This window comes from Mus caroli, chromosome 12 (assembly GCF_900094665.2).
Source record: "Mus caroli chromosome 12, CAROLI_EIJ_v1.1, whole genome shotgun sequence".
NCBI lineage: Eukaryota > Metazoa > Chordata > Mammalia > Rodentia > Muridae > Mus > Mus caroli.
Window position 1 is genome coordinate 48,501,651 of NC_034581.1, and position 21,153 is coordinate 48,522,803.

Genomic DNA, 21,153 nt, shown 5'->3' on the forward strand with positions numbered 1-21,153 from the left:
TCTCTCTCTCTCTCTCTCTCTCTCTCTCTCTCTCTCTCTCTCTCTCTCTCTCTCTCCTCCCTTCTATTACAGGAGACTCTGAATGTGATTGACCCTGGCTTGATGGACCTGAATGGAATGAGTGAGGATGCCCTGGAATGGGATGAGACAGACATAAGTAACAAACTCATTAGTGTGCATGAAGAATCCAACAACCTTGATCAAGACCCAGAGCCTATGGTTCCAACAGTGAAACTTGAAGAGACACACCACAAGGACTCCGGTTATGAAGAGGAGGCAGGTGACTGTGGAGGGTCCCAGTATACCTCAAACATCACTGCCCCTTCCAGCCCACACATTTACCAAGTGTACAGTCTCCACAATGTTGAGTTCCACGAGGACAGCCACACTCCGTTTCTAAAAAGCAGCCCCAAGTTCACAGGCACAGCGCAGCCCACTGTTTTAACTAAGAGCCTCAGTAAAGATTCTTCATTTTCATCCACAAAATCGTTACCAGACCTTTTAGGCGGTTCCAGCTTGGCAAGGCCTTACTCGTGTCAGAGTGGAGACTTGAGCCAGAATTCAGGCAGTGAGAGTGGAATTGTCAGCGAAGGAGACAATGAGATGCCAACCAACTCCGACATGAGCTTGTTCAGTATGGTCGATGGGTCCCCGAGTAACCCTGAAACACAACATCTGGACCCACAAATGAGAGATGCAGCCAATGTGCTGGAGCAAAAATTTAAAGATGAGGGGGAGTGCATTAAGCTTTCAAGTGTCTCTCAGGCATCTGTCTCACCAATGGGTTGTGTAAATGGGAAAGCTGGGGACTTAAACAGTGTTACCAAACACACCACTGATTGCTTGGGAGAAGAATTACAAGGAAAACACGAGGTGTTTACATTTTATGACTACTCGTACCTCCAAGGCTCAAAGCTCAAATTTCCAATGATAATGAAACAGCCGCAAAGTGAGAAGGCCCATTTGGAGGATCCCCTTCTTCGTGGTTTCTATTTTGATAAAAAGTCCTGCAAACCTAAACATCAGGCTTCTGAGTCACAACCAGACGTGCCCCTCCATGAAAAGATCTTGGCAAGTGCCCCCCACGAGATGGGTCGAAGCTCATACAAAAGTAGCGACATAGAGAAGACACTCGCGGGCATCCAGAATGCCCGACAGCTCTCCCTTTTATCTCGTAGCTCATCGGTAGAGTCCCTTTCCCCAGGGGGTGATTTGTTTGGATTGGGAATCTTTAAAAATGGCAGTGACAGCCTCCAGCGAAGCACTTCTTTAGAAAGTTGGTTGACATCCTATAAGAGCAACGAGGATCTTTTTAGCTGTCACAGCTCTGGGGACATAAGTGTGAGCAGTGGCTCGGTTGGTGAGCTGAGCAAGAGGACATTAGATCTTTTGAATCGTCTGGAGAACATACAGAGCCCCTCAGAGCAAAAGATCAAGAGGAGTGTTTCGGATATCACTCTGCAAAGCAGTTCCCAAAAGATGTCCTTCAGTGGCCAGATGTCACTGGATGTCGCATCCTCTATCAATGAAGACTCGCCGGCATCTCTTACCGAACTGAGTAGCAGTGATGAGCTCTCTCTTTGCTCGGAGGACATTGTGTTACACAAAAACAAGGTCCCAGAGTCCAACGCATCATTCAGGAAGCGCCTGAATCGCTCGGTGGCTGATGAGAGCGACGTCAATGTCAGCATGATTGTCAACGTCTCCTGCACCTCTGCTTGCACTGATGACGAAGACGACAGCGACCTCCTCTCCAGCTCCACTCTCACCTTGACGGAAGAAGAGCTGTGTCTCAAAGATGAGGATGACGACTCCAGTATTGCAACGGATGATGAAATTTATGAGGAAAGCAACCTGATGTCCGGGCTGGACTACATCAAGAACGAACTGCAGACGTGGATAAGACCCAAACTTTCCTTGTCGAGAGAAAAGAAACGGCCCAGCATCACCGATGAAATAAAGGTCAATAAAGATGGAGGAAGCACTGAGAGGGCCAATCCCTCGGACACCCTGGACATTGAGGCCCTTCTAAATTGCTCCATAAAACGTCTCTCTGAAAACAACGGGAATGGTAAGAACCCACCCAGAACTCATGACTTAGGAACCAAAGGTGAAAATAAGAAAAATACGTACGACGTTACTAAAGATCCGCATGTGGCCGACATGGAAAATGGCAATGTTGAAAGTACTCCAGAAAGAGAAAAGGGGAAGCCAGGGATTCCAGAGGCATCAGAGAACCTTGCTTCAAATGTGAAAAAGATTTCTGAATCCAAGCACAGCGAGTATGAAGCATTAATGGATGGTTCTGATGATTCAAATGTCGCTGGGAAGGAATGTGGTCCCCCAAATGATAGGCATCCTCCACAGGTTGGTTCCGATCCCCAGCATCCTGAAAGGGGTGACTGCACATCAGTCCAGAACTCTTGCTCAGGACTACTGTTGGAAACCAGCAGCGGAAGCAGACAAGATAGTGATGGACTCAAATCTTTGTCTAATGATGCACCAAGTGTGGCTAGAAACGCTGCTGGTTGCTGCCTACTCGAACAAAATGAGACAGAGGAAAGTGCTTCTATCAGCAGCAGCACTTCCTGTTGCAACTGCAAGCCAGATGTTTTCCATCAAAAAGATGATGAAGATTGTTCGGTACATGACTTTGTTAAGGAAATCATTGACATGGCATCAACAGCCCTCAAAAGTAAATCACAACCTGAGAGTGAGGTGGCCGCTCCCACGTCACTGACCCAAATTAAGGAGAAAGTGTTAGAGCATTCGCATCGGCCCATACACCTGAGGAAGGGAGATTTTTACTCCTACTTATCTCTTTCGTCCCACGACAGTGACTGTGGGGAGGTCACCAATTACATAGATGAGAAGAGCAACACCCCATTGCCACCAGACACCGTGGACTCTGGCTTAGATGACAAGGAAGACATGGACTGCTTCTTTGAAGCTTGTGTTGAGGACGAGCCTGCTGATGAGGAAGCCCATCTCTCCAGTGCCCTTCCAAATGAATCAGAAGTCCAGGATGAAGCTGCTAAGCCAGAACAAATGACAGCCGGCTCTTCTGTGTTCAGTGATGAGACAGACACGGTGCCTCTTTCAGGACTTTCCCCTCAGAAGGGAGCTGATGATGCAAAGGAAGGAGATGGTGCGTCCCACACTTCCCAGGGCTGTGTGGAGAGTGCAGAGCCTACCACCTCCCCAGGAAAGGCCAAGAGAGAGGGGAGTTCAAGAAAGCAAAGTGTATCAGGAACGCCAGAAGAAAACGCTGCTTCAGCCAAACCGAAAATTCAAGCTTTCTCTTTGAATGCAAAACAGCCAAAAGGCAAGGCTGCACTGTATCCCAGCCCCCAAACTTTAACCTGCAAAGAGAAGCTCGTAAGCTTTCATGAAGATCGACATAGTAACATGCATAGGTAGAATGTAATGCCCCCAAGCATGGAACTCATCTCATTGAAAGGTATGTATGAGTATTTCTGCCATGTGTGTGTGTGTGTGTGTGTGTGTAGATATGAGTATACATTAATAGATCCACTATAGAAGACTGGTCAGCATGATTAGCTGTGACACATACACATCTGGATAAGACATTGAGTAGAAACACAGCAGTGATAGTCACTGTGAAAGGCACAAGGGGACCAGTGGTGACATTTTGACATTTCAAGTGACATTATATTTATTCCATCATTTTGGCAAGAGCAATACAATATTTGAGAAACCAGCTGATCCATTTAGGGTTTTAATTTCTCTGACTAGAGGAGAAAAATGCCCCGAGAGTTGCAGGCATTCCTTGAGATCAAAATGCATGTTCAGTAGCTGTATTCCTTACTGCAACTCCTACTTAGAACTGCCCCGTGATGAGCAAGGGTCAGGCTGAAGGCTGTGCCTCCTTCCAGACATGGGCTTTTCCTTAGGCTTCTGCTTCATATAACTAGCATCCCAGTCACTCCCCTTATCATGGCCTCAGAATCCAAACAGGAGCAAAAAGTTGAGGGAAAAGAAGAGGCTCCTATTTGTACACACACAGATGAAGCACCAGCGCAAAACGCACATATTGGGAGGATACGTGACAAGTTAATGGCATCTCGATAAAAACAGAATTTTTGAATTTTGCCTGAAGGTGACAGGCTGATTGCCATCAATTTTTTTTGAGAAATTCATTCCACTTTTCATATTTAATAAGACAGCTATTGATTGATAATCCTGAGGTGGTGATACAGCTCTAGAAGCGATACAGAGATTCTGTTATTTCCCATTTCTAAGACCCAGTGATGAATGCACTTGCTCAATCAAGTTTAAAGAGAAATTTAGCTTTCAAATATGAGAGTTGTATTTCACCAAAGTATGAGGTGCATAACGCCCCTCCACCCCCACTACAGAAGCCTAATGCCGTAACCTAAACTCGTGCTATAGGAAATGAATTACAGAAGCAATCTACCCTAATTTGTTAACTTATTCAAATAACAGTTATTATACTTAACTATGCTAAAGATTATCTTTTTTGTGGCAGATTGTTTATTTTTTTGATGAGCCTAATTACTGATTTTCTAAAAGTAATTTACATTTATTACAAATACATCTTTTAAAATGTGACAGATAAATGTTGTTCCCATAATGTATTATGAAAAAAGTTACTATTTAAAAACACATTATTTAATTTGAAAGATGAATGGCAAACATCATTATTTTTTTTCCTGCAACACCTGTGCCCTGAGCTCATTAAAATGTGCGATTCTATGTTGAGCTGCTAGAATGTGGTGCGAGGGGGGAATCTATACCATATATATACCCTAAAAATAAACTCAGTATGCAAAACTGAAGAAAGGCATCCTACTTACTGATGTAGCTTCACTAGTTTTCTATTTCAGACACTATTTACAATTGGTTGCAAGTGAGAGCAAAAGAGGGAGAGAGAGAGAGAGAGATGTGTTTTCTGTGAGCTGTGGCCACCCTATAATCACACCCTCCATCAGTATGCAGTAAAACTGACCATTAAGGGAGAGTAACCGGGATACCATAAGCCGTCTCAGAACAGGTTCTATTAGAACTGATTGGATGCAGGCTCTGCCCGCCTCCGCAGAAGGACCCAGAATGCCTGGCTGATTTTGTTTTCTGAAAAAGGATAAAGGCTTGAAAGCAACAGCGTTGTGAGCATGCCACCCTGTGACTGTGACCCTTAAGTCACCAGCCCTGCTGAGATCTGGAGCAGAGACGCGCTGGCCCTAGTGAAGGCTCTGGAATGCATTCTCACTGTCTGATCCTCTGGGAGTCTCTTCTCTTCCTCACACAGAGAAATGGAATTGAAATGAAATGTAAATGATGAGCAATTCCATTTTTTGACTTGAGGGGAAGTGGAGGTGCTGATAGATCTGTGTAATTGTCACATTTTACAAGCATAGACGGTGTAAAAATATCAGCCACTTGCCTGCCCATCAGAAGGGTTCTCTTGTGCCCCACACCAGGCTGTGGGCAAAGGGAACAAGCAGCCAGATTTTACTTCTGTAAAACTGACATCGTCCCCAAGTGACTTGTTATAAGCCTAGAGCTATGTGAACAGCCATAGATTGCTCCTATCCACCTTTGAGGGTGTGTGAGGACAAGTGTGAGTGCTTGTGTGTGTGAGTGAGTGAGTGAGTGTGTGTGTGTGTGTGTGCGCGCGCACACACACACGAGCATACACAGTATGAATGCCTGTGTGTGCGTGTGTGTTTGTGCGTGATCATGTGTGGATGTGTGTGTATGCAGTGTGAATGCATGTGTGCGTGTGTGTGTCTATGTCTAAGTACCATGTTAACAAAACATGTTTGTGCCTGATCTTTCGCTTAGTTACAAGCGTTGGGTGTAAATTTGCACGGACCTGTCAGGTGCCAAAGTGCTGTCACCTGAGAAGTCATTCAATCTGAAAAGGCTGCTAAGCTCCCAGAACTCCTTGTCAGGGTGTGTACTGAAGTTACATCGAGACTTTACAACCATATGAACTTAACTGTAGTCAGTGTTCCTTCCACTCTGTCCAAAAGCTGCAGAAGTTCTTCCTTTTAAAAGCCATTTGGGGGCTGTGAGGTGGCATGGCCTTTGTACCAGGACATCACAATTCACCCAAGTCAATTTGCTGGCGCTCTTTTCCCAGAAATAGATTATCAGATGAAATGATTACAATTCCATCCGAACGTGTTTACGATGTGTTTAGAACCAGGCAGATAGTCTGCAACCAGAACAGATTCTTTTCAAAGAGTTTTGAAAATGATTTTATTTACTGTGTTCTAATTAAAAACCTCTGAACCCATCTGAGAAGATTTGCTGTGGCCTAACGGCGGTGCGTTTGCACGTACTTCCAGCAACTGCTGGACTCTTCACTGTATCCATCTGTGTGAAAATGGAGAAGCCAGTTAGAATGAATCACATCAAAGGGGAGGTAACTGGCTAGATCCAGCTCTTCCTGCCTAATTTGGAGAGAGCACATGGTGTAGGTCTGGAATTCCTCCTAGGGCCTACCTAAGAAATGTAGTTTGCACTAATCTTTTTTGCTGTATTCTGAGAGTTATTTCTTCATAATCCTCATCATAAGCCTGTAATCTTTGATGAATGGTTTAACCCTAAATTTCAGGCTGGATAAATTCTGCAGTGTAAAAAGTTAACTCCTTACATCCAGCCAGTGTGTAGTTTCATGTTTTCTCCTTGTTCATCTAATGGTTTAATGGTGTGTGTGTGTGTGTGTGTGTGATTACTTCTTTTGGTCTTAGTTTCATCATTTTGCCTACGTCATCAGTCTATATGAGCAATGGTGGCCACAGAGTTTTCGATTTGAGATGATTACTTGTGTTGATAGGTGTTAACACAATTTAGAGTGCAGCTCAGCTTTTATAAGTTGAGAAAGTGGTTGGAGCCAACACTTCTCACCACACACAACGTCTCATTCTCTTACTGGGCTGACACTGGGGTTTCCCAAGGCTGGCTAAGCAGCTTTAGGAAACTCCATTGAGGGTTTGTATATTATTCCTTCACTAGACACTACATGTGTCTATAACATTTTCCTTTAAATCACCTTTCTAACCCAAGCTTCCGCTGGATAATAATCGGGCACTTCTGAATAACTTGCCAGGCTATATAAAGATTTTATTGGATAAAGTCAGTCTCTGTGTGTGTGTGTGTGTGTGTCTGTCTCACTCTCACTCTGTCTCACTCTCGCTCTGTCTCCCCTCCCTCTCTTACACACACACACACGCACGCACACACACACACACACACAGAGAGAGAGAGAGAGAGGGGATTTGGGCTTGAGCCCATTTGGCCTGCCTTGTTCCCAAGTGTGCCAAATTGAAAGAATTGATTACCCAGAGGGAATTCATTCAAATGCCAGCTCTTTACTAAGATGGGATTGGCTTCACTGGAGGATTCCCCTGCGCAGCAGCAGATTCCTGATGAGTCACATCCTCAGCATGTGAGCAATGCTTCCCTGTGCTTTCTTGAATTACTGCATTATTTTACTGTACCAAATTTTGTTCCATCTGCCTCTGTCTGTCTCCCCCATCCCTGTTAACTTCCCGTATCTTCTCAACATCCTGTTTGACTGTGGTGGAACTACGGTTGGAAAACTTTTTCTGACTTGTGCATGAAGCTGTAAGTTTATAGAAAGAGACAGGAAGACACGGAAGAATATTTGCTTCTAAGAGGTCGAGGGGGTGGGAATACCCTGATATAGCACTTCGGAATTTAGATTAAACTCAAGCAGGCAGAGACCTGCTTTATTTGAGAGCTGGTCTGAGAACCGAAAGTACTTTGTATCCTGGAATTTGGTTGTTTCTCAGATTTGATCAGTTTTTGTAGCCATTTAGAAATAAGTAGGACAGAATGAGCTTGGAAGAAATTTGTACCAATCATCACACATACAGAGAGAATTGAGTCAGTTCAGTTTCCTGGACCTAAAATAAAGCACAGTAATAGTTGAGTGGTGAATTCTAATTATACCTTTTCCTAGGTAAGGATCGAAAGCATTAGGAGGTTATCATAATGTTGTGAGTGTTCCACCACTCTATAATAGAACGTCTTACACAGACCAGTGGAGGAAGTGTCAGCCTGGGAGCCAGGTATCTCCTGGCTTGTGTTTGTACATCATTGCATTCTTTGGTACTGACTACCTGACATTTTCTTATGGATTTTTTTTTAAAAACTTGATAAAATTGAGATCATCCCCAGAAGAATAGATGAATTGATGACCCAGAGAAAAGATCATGTACTTGATTTTTCTTATTTTTTGAAAACATATGAACATACTAAGGAATCTATATAACTTACTGAACTGAAAATGTGTTTGTGTGTTCTTTGAGCCTTGAGCTAGTGAAAGTCACATTTCATAACTTCTCATTTCAGATCGCTAGCAGATGATTTCCCCTCCCCAGGCAGCTTCCAGAAAGGGCTTCATCCTGCCAATAACAGCCATTGCTGACACCTTTCCCTGCCACCTCTTTCTTTCCTGTAGATAGCCTGGCTGAAGCTCGGGGCTGGCCTGACCCACCCTGGGCTGGTCTTGGGTTCCATCCTGTTATCATCACTGCCTCCTGCCACGTTGACTTCCTGAAGACGAACCTTCCTTCTGAATGCGGTCTGTCCACGTGGGCCTCCCGATCTGGATGTGTGCATTGCTCCTCTTAGGTGATCGTCTTAGTTCCTCAAAGCTGCTTGTTCTCCCGTGGATTCCTGTCCCAAGCTACCTCTGGCAACCCTCTCTCTCCAGCAAGACTTCTGTTTTCCCTCCCCCTCCCACCTCCTTTTAAAGCTCTGCCGTTCACCAAATTGATGGTCCATTAAACCCACTGTCTGGAATGGCACCCCTCCCATCAGTACTTGACCAATTTTATGTTTTGCTCTGAAATTTTTCATGATATTATACCTATGTTTATTGAAAGAGATTTACCTAAAAAGCCAGCCCTTGATTTGATTGTAGTATAGAAGAGACACATTGATCCTTATGACAAAATTAAGTGATGTTTTGAAAGCGCCATTTTAATTATTTCTTTTTAGTAATGATCTATGCAGCACTTCAAGAAACAACTATAACAGTGTTGTATCGTATAAACTGGTACATTCTACTATTAAGTTTGTTTTTGATTTCTCTGCTTCTTGAGGTGGTAATGAGAAAAATGTTTTTTTTTTTTTAAAACGGTGTGCCTTGCTGTATTTCTTATACCATTTATTAAAAAGCTGCTTTTGTGGTAATATTATGTTGGTTTGAAAGGAGGAAATAGCAAGGTTAAGATGCGTGAATAATTTCTGTATATATGTATAAGCTAGTACAAACACTGATGTATGACAGTATAAAATGCTTTCATGTTTGTGATGTCCAGTGATGTGGAGAATATAAGCCTTAAACCCGTTCAATTGCATGGTAATTAAAATTGGCATAATAAAAATAGCTTATTGGGGGAAAGGAAAATTAATGATCTCTTCTACCTGTGTTTTTACCAAATTCTTGCATCTGGTTCTAGAAAAGAAAAAGAATCAAACTCCATATATTAGCTTCCAAAATATCCATATTGCACAGAAGGCTTACATTGCTTAGACTACAGACTAGGCCTGAAGCCTTCATAATTTTCAAAAATCTTTCTGTTTCACTGTAAACATCCTGAAATAGCAAAGGTTTAAAGGCCATTTCCATCAACAATGTTTTATTCTAAATGTTTTTGTTTCTACTTGCTAATGGTTTAAAGTTGTATTTGGAGATCTCTTACATGCCCTAATTTATTTTAAATATTTGAATGGTTTTGGTGGATGGTATAGAAAATTTGATTATTATTTTATTTAAACTATAGATTTCAGGTATATTTATTTTGTTAAGAAAAATCAACAGAGGAATATTCCATTTGGTCTTTTTTTTTTTTTTTGACTTGAAGAATTCAGCTTTTAATTTATATCATAACTCCTACTAAAGTGCCTGACACACAGTAGGTATTTCATAGAGTTTCCTGAATTTGAGTATTGAGTGGGGTTTTACATATATATATATCTATATATGTTTCCTGCATTAAAACTAGAAAAAGATGTGCAAAGTGAAGCACATCTATAATCACACATTTATAATCAGATTTCCAAAAGCCAAGAGAACATGACAGACATATGTAGCCACCGAAATGACAATCATTCATTCAATAGATCACTCATTAGCATCTTTTGCCTGCAAGTCACTATTTTAGATTCGGGGAGAGCAGCTATGAACGATGCACTGCCTTTGGAGGTTTATCTATGTTTGAGACAGAGTGACTGACCACACAGATGTGTGTTTCATAACGTCCTACAGATGAGGAAGAAAGCAAGTGTAGAGAAAGAGCCACAATGAGAGAGACAGCGGGTGAGAGGCTGGGGCAAAGAGAAAGGCTATGGGAGAACAGGGGTTAGCAGGGCTTCACTACATGTGTGAAAAGAGAGAAGGCCAAATAGAGAGGCCTGCAAGATGTTTACAGAGCGGACATGGAGTGTTTGTGTGCTGTGTACTAGGTATAGGAGACCCAGTAGCTTGTGTGGGGCTTTATTTTATCCCACAATTGTAACTTTACTGGCGCCCTCCCAGGAACACTTAAATAATTTTGAGTGGGTTTTGCCCCTTCTAACCTTTGCTGCACATATTTTTAAATGGATGGCTCATTCTAGGCTTTTGGGTATGTAGTGACTTCTTCCAACGGAGTCTTAGAGAGACATCTAGTTATAGTGTTCATGAGGATCACAAAGGGGAGATGTTAGACATAACTATGTGGTAGGGGGAAAGAAAGAGGGAAATTAGCTAGATTTAAGGCAATGACAGAGTGCACAGGGATGGTAGCCTGAAATACAGAGAAAGACAGATCCTAGAGTCCTGAAAAGTATTTGAACATTTTTGGACCTCTGTTAGGATATGGCATTATTTTATATACTGAGACAACCTGAATTTCTCTTAGTCAGTAAGTAATGTCAAGTCTAAGTCTATTGAAAAGACATTCAAAAAATTAATGGGCCGTGCTGGACTATTTGCCTCTTATATACTCATGAAGACTTAGAATTTGAAAATATTTATTAGATATCCGCTTAACACTAACACCAAGTTGACCAGGTTGACTCTTGAGTTTATTGATGCCTTTTCCAGCCAGAAGAGATGGAAGAGCCTCAGTTTCATACCCTGTGTAGACACTACCTTCCCATCTGCATTTGAAAACAGCTCATTTGGTTTGTATTGATTCGACCAACACTATCTACACATGTCCCATGACAATTGTTTGTTATTTGTTAAGGCAAAGTATCCCTCTGGTGGGCATGTGTTTCTGTTAGAATGTACTCTCTTAGGTTGCTAAATAAAGTCCACAGGGTACCCCTCCCCTTTTAGTTTGGTTCATTGGTCCTATGCCTGTGCTGCAGAGAGGCCCTTAGAGGATTCATGGTCCCTCTGTCTCATGGCCACCCTTCAGGTAATTGAGAACAGTTACTCTCTTTCCCAGGCAGTTCCTCCAACTGCCCTTCATATATCATGACTTCAGATCCATTTCAACTTGACTGAATGTTAAACAGGCAGAACCCTTGATGTCAAGGGACTGTCTTCATCCTACATGTAGAGAGGTGTGTGGACACTTAAGTGATACGTTTTCTCAAAAATATATTCAAGATATATGTTTATTCTACTATTGTAAATTTCAATAAATAAACAAATAAACAAGTGAATAAAATAAGAATACATGACTTCCTTCTGTGGTCCAGGCTAGTGCTGGAGTCATCTTCAATCTTTTCCTTATGTTGGATTCAAACCTGACATTTCCATGGAAAACAGATCTGCCTTTCCTATCATTCACCCACTAATTTATTCAGTCATTCAAACATTCATAGAGTAGCCACTAGTGTGTGGCATAGCATTGTCTCACCTACACAAAGACAACTGAAGCATATGTGCTTAGAAGTTTCTCTCTGATCATACCCTTAAAGATAATAATTATGACATTTCCCCCCAGATTAATTTTCCCCAGACCCACTTACTTTGCCTCTTATCCATATGTCTACACTATCAAAAATCAGGTGAGCAAATTGATATGTCCTATGGTCTGGATGAAACTGTGATAAGAAGTGAAGTGGCTTAGTATTTTTCAGATATTTTTTGTTTGTTTGTTTGTTACTCAACAAATCTGCAAACAAGATAGCAGTCTGAATCTGGGGCCTGTGACAGCCCAGGTTTGATTATCTTGTTGCTTGGTTCACTAGACTTGGCTTTTCACCATAATAGCTGAGAAGAGAGTGGGTGCAAATGTCAAACAGTGAAGTGATCCAGCTGGCTTTCACAGGGAGAGCTGTGCTCTCTTCTGAATGAAACTGAAATACATGAGTTTCCTTAGAGTAACTAACCCCCGAGTATCAGCACTTGTGAAGTAGAACTTGGACCACCAAAACACCTCTTTTCAGATACACATAGCACATAGCTTTCCCCATTTTTATTTTGGTAATTTTAGACCTATGGAAAAGCCAAGTGGTACAAGAACAATGTCTCTGCACACTTTGCTTAGATACATTTACTTTTGGAATTTGTATCTCTCTTTCTGTCCATGTCACACCACATGACACATCACACACACACACACACACACACACACACACATACACACATACACAGAGACATACACGTGCGTGCACACACACTACCTTCTTGTATGATTGTACCATTAAAAATTCATTTTCTGCATACAACACTTCATTTATAAAGATGAGCTACTATGTCAAGGAGCAAAGGCATTTTCTACAAGTCTGTAATACTTTACGATAATACGTAGTAATCCTTATTACAGTTTCTCTACTTTAAGATATGCTTTGTGTGTGTGTGTGTGTGTGTGTGTGTGTGTGTGTGTGCCTTTACCTTCAACCTAGTGCCCAAAAGATGACCACATAGGCATTTTAGCTTTGTATCTTCTTGATCTGGAACAGGTTTTTCATTCTCTTATTCCCCCTTTGGTCCTCACTGTATTGACATTTCTGAAGAGCTCAGGTCAGTTTTGTAGAATGAGTCATAACTTGGATAAGTCCTGTTATCTTCTCGTTGTAAATCTCAGGATGAGCTGGTTTTGTGGCTATAGCTTATGAGTGATGGTGTGTTCAGATCGTGGATGGAGTGGGAGTGGATCACCTACATTCTTGCTTCAATTTTTCTTTTGTTTTCTCAGGCAGAGGTCAGCAGATCATGGCCCATGGGCCTGATTTAACCCCCTGCCTATTTGCGTTTGTCCTGGGAATTAAGAATGACGTTTACTTTTTTATGTGGCTGAAAAACAATAAAAAGAATGTTTTTGTGATTAGTGAAAGTGACAAGAAATGAAAATGTTTGTGTCAGTGAATAAAGCCTTCTTGGAACACAACCTCACACTTGTTTACACTAGATTTGCACTAGAACTGCAGTTACTTAGCACAGTATGTCTGAGATGTTTTCATATATGACCCATTGGAAACTCCCTTCTGATCTATGATCTATGGAATTAAAACATCTGATACCATTCTATAAGAGGCCAATAGACTGCAAAGTCAATGGGACATAGGACATGCAAGCTTTTCTTTCTAGTTTTTTCACATGATCAGTTTCATTTCCATGAAGAGATCCATTGACATTCTTTTTTATTTTTTTGTTTTTCGAGACAGGGTTTCTCTGTGTAGCCCTGGCTGTCCTGGCACTCACTTTGTAGACCAGGCTGGCCTCAAACTCGGAAATCTGCCTGCCTCTGCCTCCCAAGTGCTGGGATTAAAGGAGTGTGCCACCACCACCTGGCTCCATGGACACTCTTAAGTCACAGTATACTGTTATTTTCTAAGACAGAGGTCAGCCAACTATAGCCATGGACCAAATAGATCTTTACTTTTGACTTGTAATTTTAGAAAAAAATAAAGTGTACTTTGTTTTATAAACAAAAAGATTGTTCTACATCATTAACCTAAGGATTTGAATTTAGTTAGTTACAGATTGGATATTACTGATTGATTTGGAATTTAGTCAGTTACAAATTGGATATTTAGTGCAACCAAGACCACAAGAAAAATTGGTGCACCATAAACTCAATGTACCAATAAATTGAGACCTTTTCTCTAAAGCAGTGTTAAGCCAGGTTATTTCACTATTATGATTATTTATTTATTTGTTTTTCAACCCAAACATTAACACACACACACACACTCACACACACACACATTTTCATTTCCTGGTCATATATAAAAAGTTTCATAAGCCAAGGAAATAGCTATTCCATTGAGATCCTGTTGTGGTTGTGAGTAGACACTCTCATTGAGTAGAAGAGTTCAATGAAATTAGTCCTGTAGTTCATCCATTGATTTGATGCAGGCAGCTCTGTCACATGTACAGCAAGATAATGGTCAAGCAAATCCATACAGATGCTTCTTTTAAAACAGCTACATGCTTTCCACACAGCAATTACTTCTGCATTTGAGACTTGCCACCCATTTGCTTGTCCAAAGGAAAATGATATGCTATACATAGATCAGGTCCATGATAGGTTTCTTGAGCAATGGCATGCTGATTAGTAATGCCTGGAGACCATCTGACTCTCCCTTGTGGACTCCCACCAAAGCAGAAAGTATGCAGTTTGTTCCTCCTTGTGCTTTGAAATTAATCAGAGCTTGCATAATGCAACCTTCCTTCGGTTCTTTTCCAGGCAGCATGCATGCAAAACTTGGATGGTGTCCACACATGTGAGATTGTTTTAGTTCAGTATGACTGTTACAAGAAAATACTTTACTCTGGGAAATTTGCAAACAAGAAAATTTGTAGCAAGACAATCTGGAAGCTGAGGAGACCAAGATTGGGGCAACAGAAGATTCAGTGTCTGGTGAGATCCTTCGCTCTGTTTCATTGATGGGTATTCTCTGTGCTTCCTCATAGCATGAGGTGCTGAACAAGCATCCCCCACCCCCAGCCCTCTATGGGCAGTTATCTCCTTCACAACTTATTCACCTTCTAAAGACTCTTATTAATTCTGTTGCACTGGGGACTGGGTTTGAACATGGGAATTTAGGGATACAGACATTGAAAACACAGCACAGGCATTTGCAGGCATTAGGGCAATTGCCAATAAGCAGTTTCCAGTGAAGAGTCTACTTGGCTCTCTTCTCTCCATGCAAGAAAGGGAACAACACAGTTGATTAGAGTGATATGGTTTTAAAGGCAGTTTAAGAACATTCTAATTTGTTTTTTAAAGTTCTTTTTAAAGTTTTGTATGTTATGATTGATTAACAACCTTGTGACATCATATTTAAGACACACTAAATAGGAGATGCCCCAAAGCACAGAGAATGAGCCCTATGCAAAACACTGTCTGAGCAGCCCCAGTTTATCCACAACCGTGAGGAATTTGAACTGTGGGGAGTAAGCTCTTCAGAAAAAAAAAATAGAGCATTAAAAACAGAGATGTGAAGCATTGTGAAACTTGGACTTCATGACCCTGGGAAATGGCCAGTCCAGGCAGTCTGGTCTCGGGAACCTCACCCAGCATGAACTTTGGAGGCAGAAGACGATAGAGATGTCCCAGGTGTGCCCAGAGTCCCACACATCTCACCAGCTAAGCTGCTGAGCTCATCAGCCCTCTACTGTGCAGCTTTCCTTCATTCATGTAGCTTGGGGAAGTTTGACTGGAAGCCTCAGGAATAAATTTGGATATTTTTCCATATCATAAGGACATGCAACAATACGGCTTATTAATTTAAGTACAAATGAGTAATATAGTCTAATCTAAACTGTGTTAAAATTATGAAAACTTTTCTTTGTATTCTATCTACCATTTAAAACAAAACACCATAAACAAATGGGGGGTATTATAGATGTAAAGTGTTATTCAGCAAGATTTATTCAAGGTCTTAAATGATTCAGGCATTAAGAACATAAAAATACTCACAATCCTCTGTAAACCCCATATTCCCTAACCGCTGGTTTATAAAAACATCCGGGGCTAGAGAATTCGTCTGGCTCTACTAGTTGGTCGTGTTACTTTAAACTAAGTCAGAATTTTGAAGCAAATCATTCCTTTTGTGTGTATTTCCTGGCAAACGCGTGTCATTTATTTTAAAGAATCTCCGAATAAAAAGCCAAATTGCTGGAATGTACCTTGTCCTTAAAATAGGGTGAAAAGCATGGGCGCCTCTGTATTCGTGTCTCCTTCATGGCCATCTCGGATGACGGATGGAACTCTGGCAAGGCTTTATAGAAAATCCTGACTTTCCAAGAAGCAATTCCCTTCCCGCATGTTCACGTTTCCTGCTTTCCAAAGAGTTCTCACTGTGTTCTGAATTCTGGACGTTCTTCTCTAATCTACCAATGGTGTCTGTGCAGGCAAACACTTTTAAAGTTCACTATAGAAAGCAATGGGAAATAATGTTTCGGGTTTTTAAACTTAGGACAAGTTCTGATTGGTTGTGAATGCCAGGAAGCACCCAGTTCTTTACAGTCCTCAAGTCTGATTATTTAGGTCCTAAGTAATTTAGAGCAACTTCACGACATTTTGCTCATTCAACACTGTCATGATTACCAACGGATGCTTAGTGTCATAGGTTGGCAAGTTACAGGGAAGAAAGCTAAATAAATCCACAGATACTGCTGCTTCATTTGGAACAATAATAATGTAAGTCATGATCACCTACAGCCTTTATGTGTCAGGCACCAGGCTAAGTACTTTCAATATGCAATTTAGCCCCCACAATACATTGTGATTAACGATGTCCACATATTTAGTTGCTTGTTTAAAAAAAAATGCAGTGCTAGCGATGATATATGTTTTATAATATGCAATTTGCGGAATAAAGAGGTAGGTGATTTTTTTATATATATTATGTTTGTATTTCATAAAAACAGGGTATTGAGGAGCAAAAGACTATTTTTAAAATTCATTTGCTGCTTAAATGATGATATGTTATGGAATGTTCCCTTATCATCTCTCTATATATGTTGCTGAATTTCCTACCTCTATTAAATACTTGCTGAATAGTAATTCAGGTCAAAACTGGAGAAAGGGCTTTCATTTTAAAATACATTTCTTATAAAAATTCTTTAGGAAGAAATGATAGCTAAATTAGCACTTGAAAAAGGCCAAAGAAAATTATATACTGTATATAATTATGCCTCATTATGACCTCTGCACATTTTCCAGAAAAGTTAGGCATTAAAAACACACACAACAGGAACACCTTAAAGGTCAGAGTCTGATGAAAGAAAAAAGCAATAGTTAATTATGGACGAGATTAATGTTCGCGTAGGAACATACATTTTTATCATTACATTTTGCTGGAGAAATACTTTACAATATGTCATTTCCCACCCATGGACTTTATTTCATATCTGAAAAAAGTAATAGAAAGAGACAAATTCATAAAGCAAAAATATTAATTAAATTTAAGGCAATGAAATTAAAATGTGGGTTTTGCCGTGGTTCATAGCATTCTTTATGTGAGGTTTTTCAACTTCGCATAGGTAATGGTTTTTCTAAAGGCAGTCTGGCTCGAAGAGAAAAGCTGAGTTCTATGTTTTCAGAAAAACTCAAATGTCCTCATCATCTTTAAGAGACATTTTCTGAGCCCCTGGGTTATGGAACCTGGGCTCCACCTTTGCCATGGGCATGCAACAGAAGAGACAAATGGGTTTGGTATCTTTTAATTTGAAAAGAATTTCAACCCCATAGAATATAAAATTTCATAAATAAAAGTAGTGTAACTTTAACCAGACCAACTTATTAATATTTCCTCCTATATCATTCCCCACTCCGTGTAAGCATGCACCAGAAGTAGGCTCACATATTGGGTTTTTATTTGGAGGTAAGTTGAGTTCATTGTGGCCTTTTGCCTCCAATTACTTGGTTGTTTATTTCTTAATAGAAAAATAGATATATTCTCTTGCATAGTCAAAGCTCATTTTTAACATCAAAAATATCCACTAAAATAATTTTTTTTATCTAATTACATTTCTGGTTTTGTCAGGGTCCCCGGTAATTGTCATTATTGCAGAATTTTTCCCCTTCAGTCCATGTTTTTGGTCTTGAATTCAAGTCAGATACTTTTTGCCTCCTGTAATCTGAAGTATTTCTCCAACTTTTATTTGCCTTGTTATGACAGTGATTCCGGAAGAAAGGACTCTTCTTTGAAAACAGACTATCCCTTACCATACATCTGTCAGGCCTCCCATTGTAATTAGGATTATGCAGTCTCAGCCAGAGCAGTCTGTAGCCAGTGGCACACCCTGAGAAGTATGGTATCCACCGTGCCTCCTGGTATGTTAAGATTTTGATCTTCAAAATAAATAAATAAATAAATAAATAAATAAATAAATAAATCACTTTAAAGTCATGCAATATCCTTCCCCCTTCAAATTTTCACCTACATTAAGCACCCATTAATATTTCTTATCCAACTAATCCTTGCCAAAATGGATGCAAAATTAAGCTTTTCTCCCTTTAACACTGTCCACTTTCATCAGCTGGCCTTCTGTGTACAGCATGAAGGACCTCTCCCTTCATTGATCTTTACTGATCCAGAATTCCTTTTGCTTCAGGTTTTCATAACTCACAACTCCGCTCCTTTTGTTTGATTGGATTATCCAGACTTAACCAATGAGATTTTCCTCCATCTTGTATTCTTGTGGCATATTTTAACTAATTTCTTGTTTTTGATAGAAGTCATTTTGTTCCTGCATGTTCCCACCATTAGATAATTTAAAAAATCATTTTAGTGTTTTGAGGGGATGGTACCCAGGGCTTTGTGCAAACCGTGTGAGTGTTCTGCCACTGTGCTGTGCTCACTGTACCCGCTAGCCTTGTGTCCCCCACTTTTTAACCCACCATTGCTCTGAGGAGCTGCACTCTTTTTTATCTTTTTTTAAAATTAATCATTTTATTCGTTTACATTTCAAATGAAATCCTTCTTCCCAGTTACCCCTTCACAGAACCGCCTCCCCCCGCCCCCCCATCCCTTCCATCCTATCCCCCTTCCCTTTGCCTCTATAAGGGTGCTTCTCCACCCACTCACCCACCCTGCCTCACATTCTAGAATTCCCCTACACTGGGGCATTAATTCTCCACAGGACCAAGGGTCTTCCCTCCCATTGATGTCAAATAAGGCCTTCCTCTGCTGCATATGCAGCTGGAACCATGGGCCCTTCCTTGTATAGTCTTTGGTTAGTGGTTTAGTCCCTGGGAACTCAAGGTAGTCCAGATAGTTGATATTGTTGTTCTTTCTATGGGGTTGCAAACCCCTTCAGCTCCTTCAGTCCTTCCCCTAGCTCTTCCATTGGGGCCCTGGGCTCAGTTCGATAGTTGGCTGTGAGTATCTGCATCTGTATTGGTCAGAAGCTGGTAGAACCTCTCAGGGAACAGCCATACCAGGCTTCTGTCAGCAAGCGCTTCTTGGCATCAGCAATAGTGTCTGGGTTTGGTGTCTGCGGATGGGATGGATCCCTAGGTGGGCAGTGTCTGGATGGCCTTTCCTTCTATCTCTTTCCCACTTCTTGTCCCTGTCTTTCTTTTGGACAGAAAACTATCTGGGTTAAATTTTTTGAGATGTGTGGGTAGCCCCATCCCTCAACTGGGGGGCATGACTATCTACTGGAGGTGGTCTTTACTGGTTCTATTTCCCCTTTGTTGGGTATTTTGGCTAACATCATCAAAGTTGGGTCCTTGGAGCCTCTTGCTTCCCTAGAGTCTAGGGCTTTCCAATGGCTACCTCCAGTTCCCTACCTCCACCCCCAACTGCTACATATTTCTATTCAATTTCCTGACCCTCTGTACTTCTCTCTTGTCCCTTCCAATACCTGATCCTGCCTCCCCTCCCCCTCCCTCTCAGGTCCCTCCCTTCATCCATCTCCAGCTAGTAAAACCACTTTGGAAATCAAGCTGGTGGTTCTCCAGAAAATTAGAAATAGTTCTACCTTAAGACCCAGTTATACCAATACTGGGCACATACCCAGAAAATATTCTAACATATAATAATGTCACATGCTCCATTATGTTCAAAGCAGCCTTATTTATAATAGCCAGAAGCTGGAAACAACCCAGATGTCCCTCAACAGAAAAATGGATACAGAAAATGTGGTACATTTACATAATGGAGTAGTACTCAGCAATTAAAATCAATGACTTCATGAAATTTGAAGGCAAATGGATGGAACTAGAAAATATAATCCTGAGTGAGGTAACCCAGAAAAAAAGAACACACATGGTATGTGCTCACTATTAAGTGGATATTAGCCCAAAAGCTCAGAATACCCACAATACAACTCACAAACCATATGGAGCTTAAGAAGGAAGACTCAAGTGTAGCTGTTTCAATCCTACATAGAACAGGGGACAAAAGAAGTTTCAGAAGTTTCATAGAGAATGGCATTGGATAACACAATGCTAGACATGTTTAATACCACAGGCATATTGTTCCTTTTGATGCTTTTAATCAGTAGAACTAAGTACTATATAGCAGTGTATACATGCATACACACATGCACACACACACACACACACACACACACACACACACAGAGCCAAATCATCACAATGGCATATTACAATACACATAAGCTTGCATATATGACACACACACTTATTTTAGAAGTTCACACCACTATCTCCAGTTTCAATCCATTCTTTATGTGCATTACCCAGACAGCAACAGACACCAATAGACACCAACTGTATCAATACATTTATTAATTTGTTGAATAAAATAAAATAATGTCTAAACTAGTATAATAATTGCATTAAAACCATTACAAAAAGCAAAGCTATTTAAAAGGCAGGATTAATTTGCGTTTCTCTGTTACCCTTCTCTCCAGTATACCTCATCCTGCTTGATTCTGAGGGTGCCTGGTTTAGAGTACTGTTCAAAGTTCACAAGTTATTTGTGTTGTTAGCTCTCTTCCTTCTCTTCCTTATATATTTCTTTCCTTTAATATGGTTGTCATTCCTTTGAAATAATTAAAACTAAGTTACTGTGCTTTGACTTCTTTCAATGTGGACATTTTTTTTCTTCTTTCTCATAATTATTGACCTAATTTTAATTTTTGAATATGTAAAATAATTAACATGCCTTTCAAGTTGAAGCTCTACAAAAATGTGGACTTAAAATGTTCTCACTTCCTCCCCCAGTCCTTCCATCTCATTTCCTTCCAGGTCTTGTCTGCCCACA

At 40.8% G+C, this 21,153-nt stretch overlaps 1 protein-coding gene across 9 annotated transcripts in view; it reads left to right on the forward strand.

The window, feature by feature from the left end:
• Positions 1–16,094, forward strand: part of Akap6 (A-kinase anchoring protein 6) — a 432,222-nt gene extending 416,128 nt beyond the window's left edge. For all 9 annotated transcript variants that reach the window (XM_029484604.1, XM_029484605.1, XM_029484603.1 and 6 more), the window contains 2 exons: positions 73–3,460; positions 8,477–16,094. In XM_029484604.1, the coding sequence (XP_029340464.1) occupies positions 73–3,420 (3,348 nt within the window). In that variant the 3' untranslated portion in view covers positions 3,421–3,460; positions 8,477–16,094. The remainder of the gene's footprint in view (positions 1–72; positions 3,461–8,476) is intronic.
• The last annotated feature ends 5,059 nt before the right edge of the window (positions 16,095–21,153 follow it).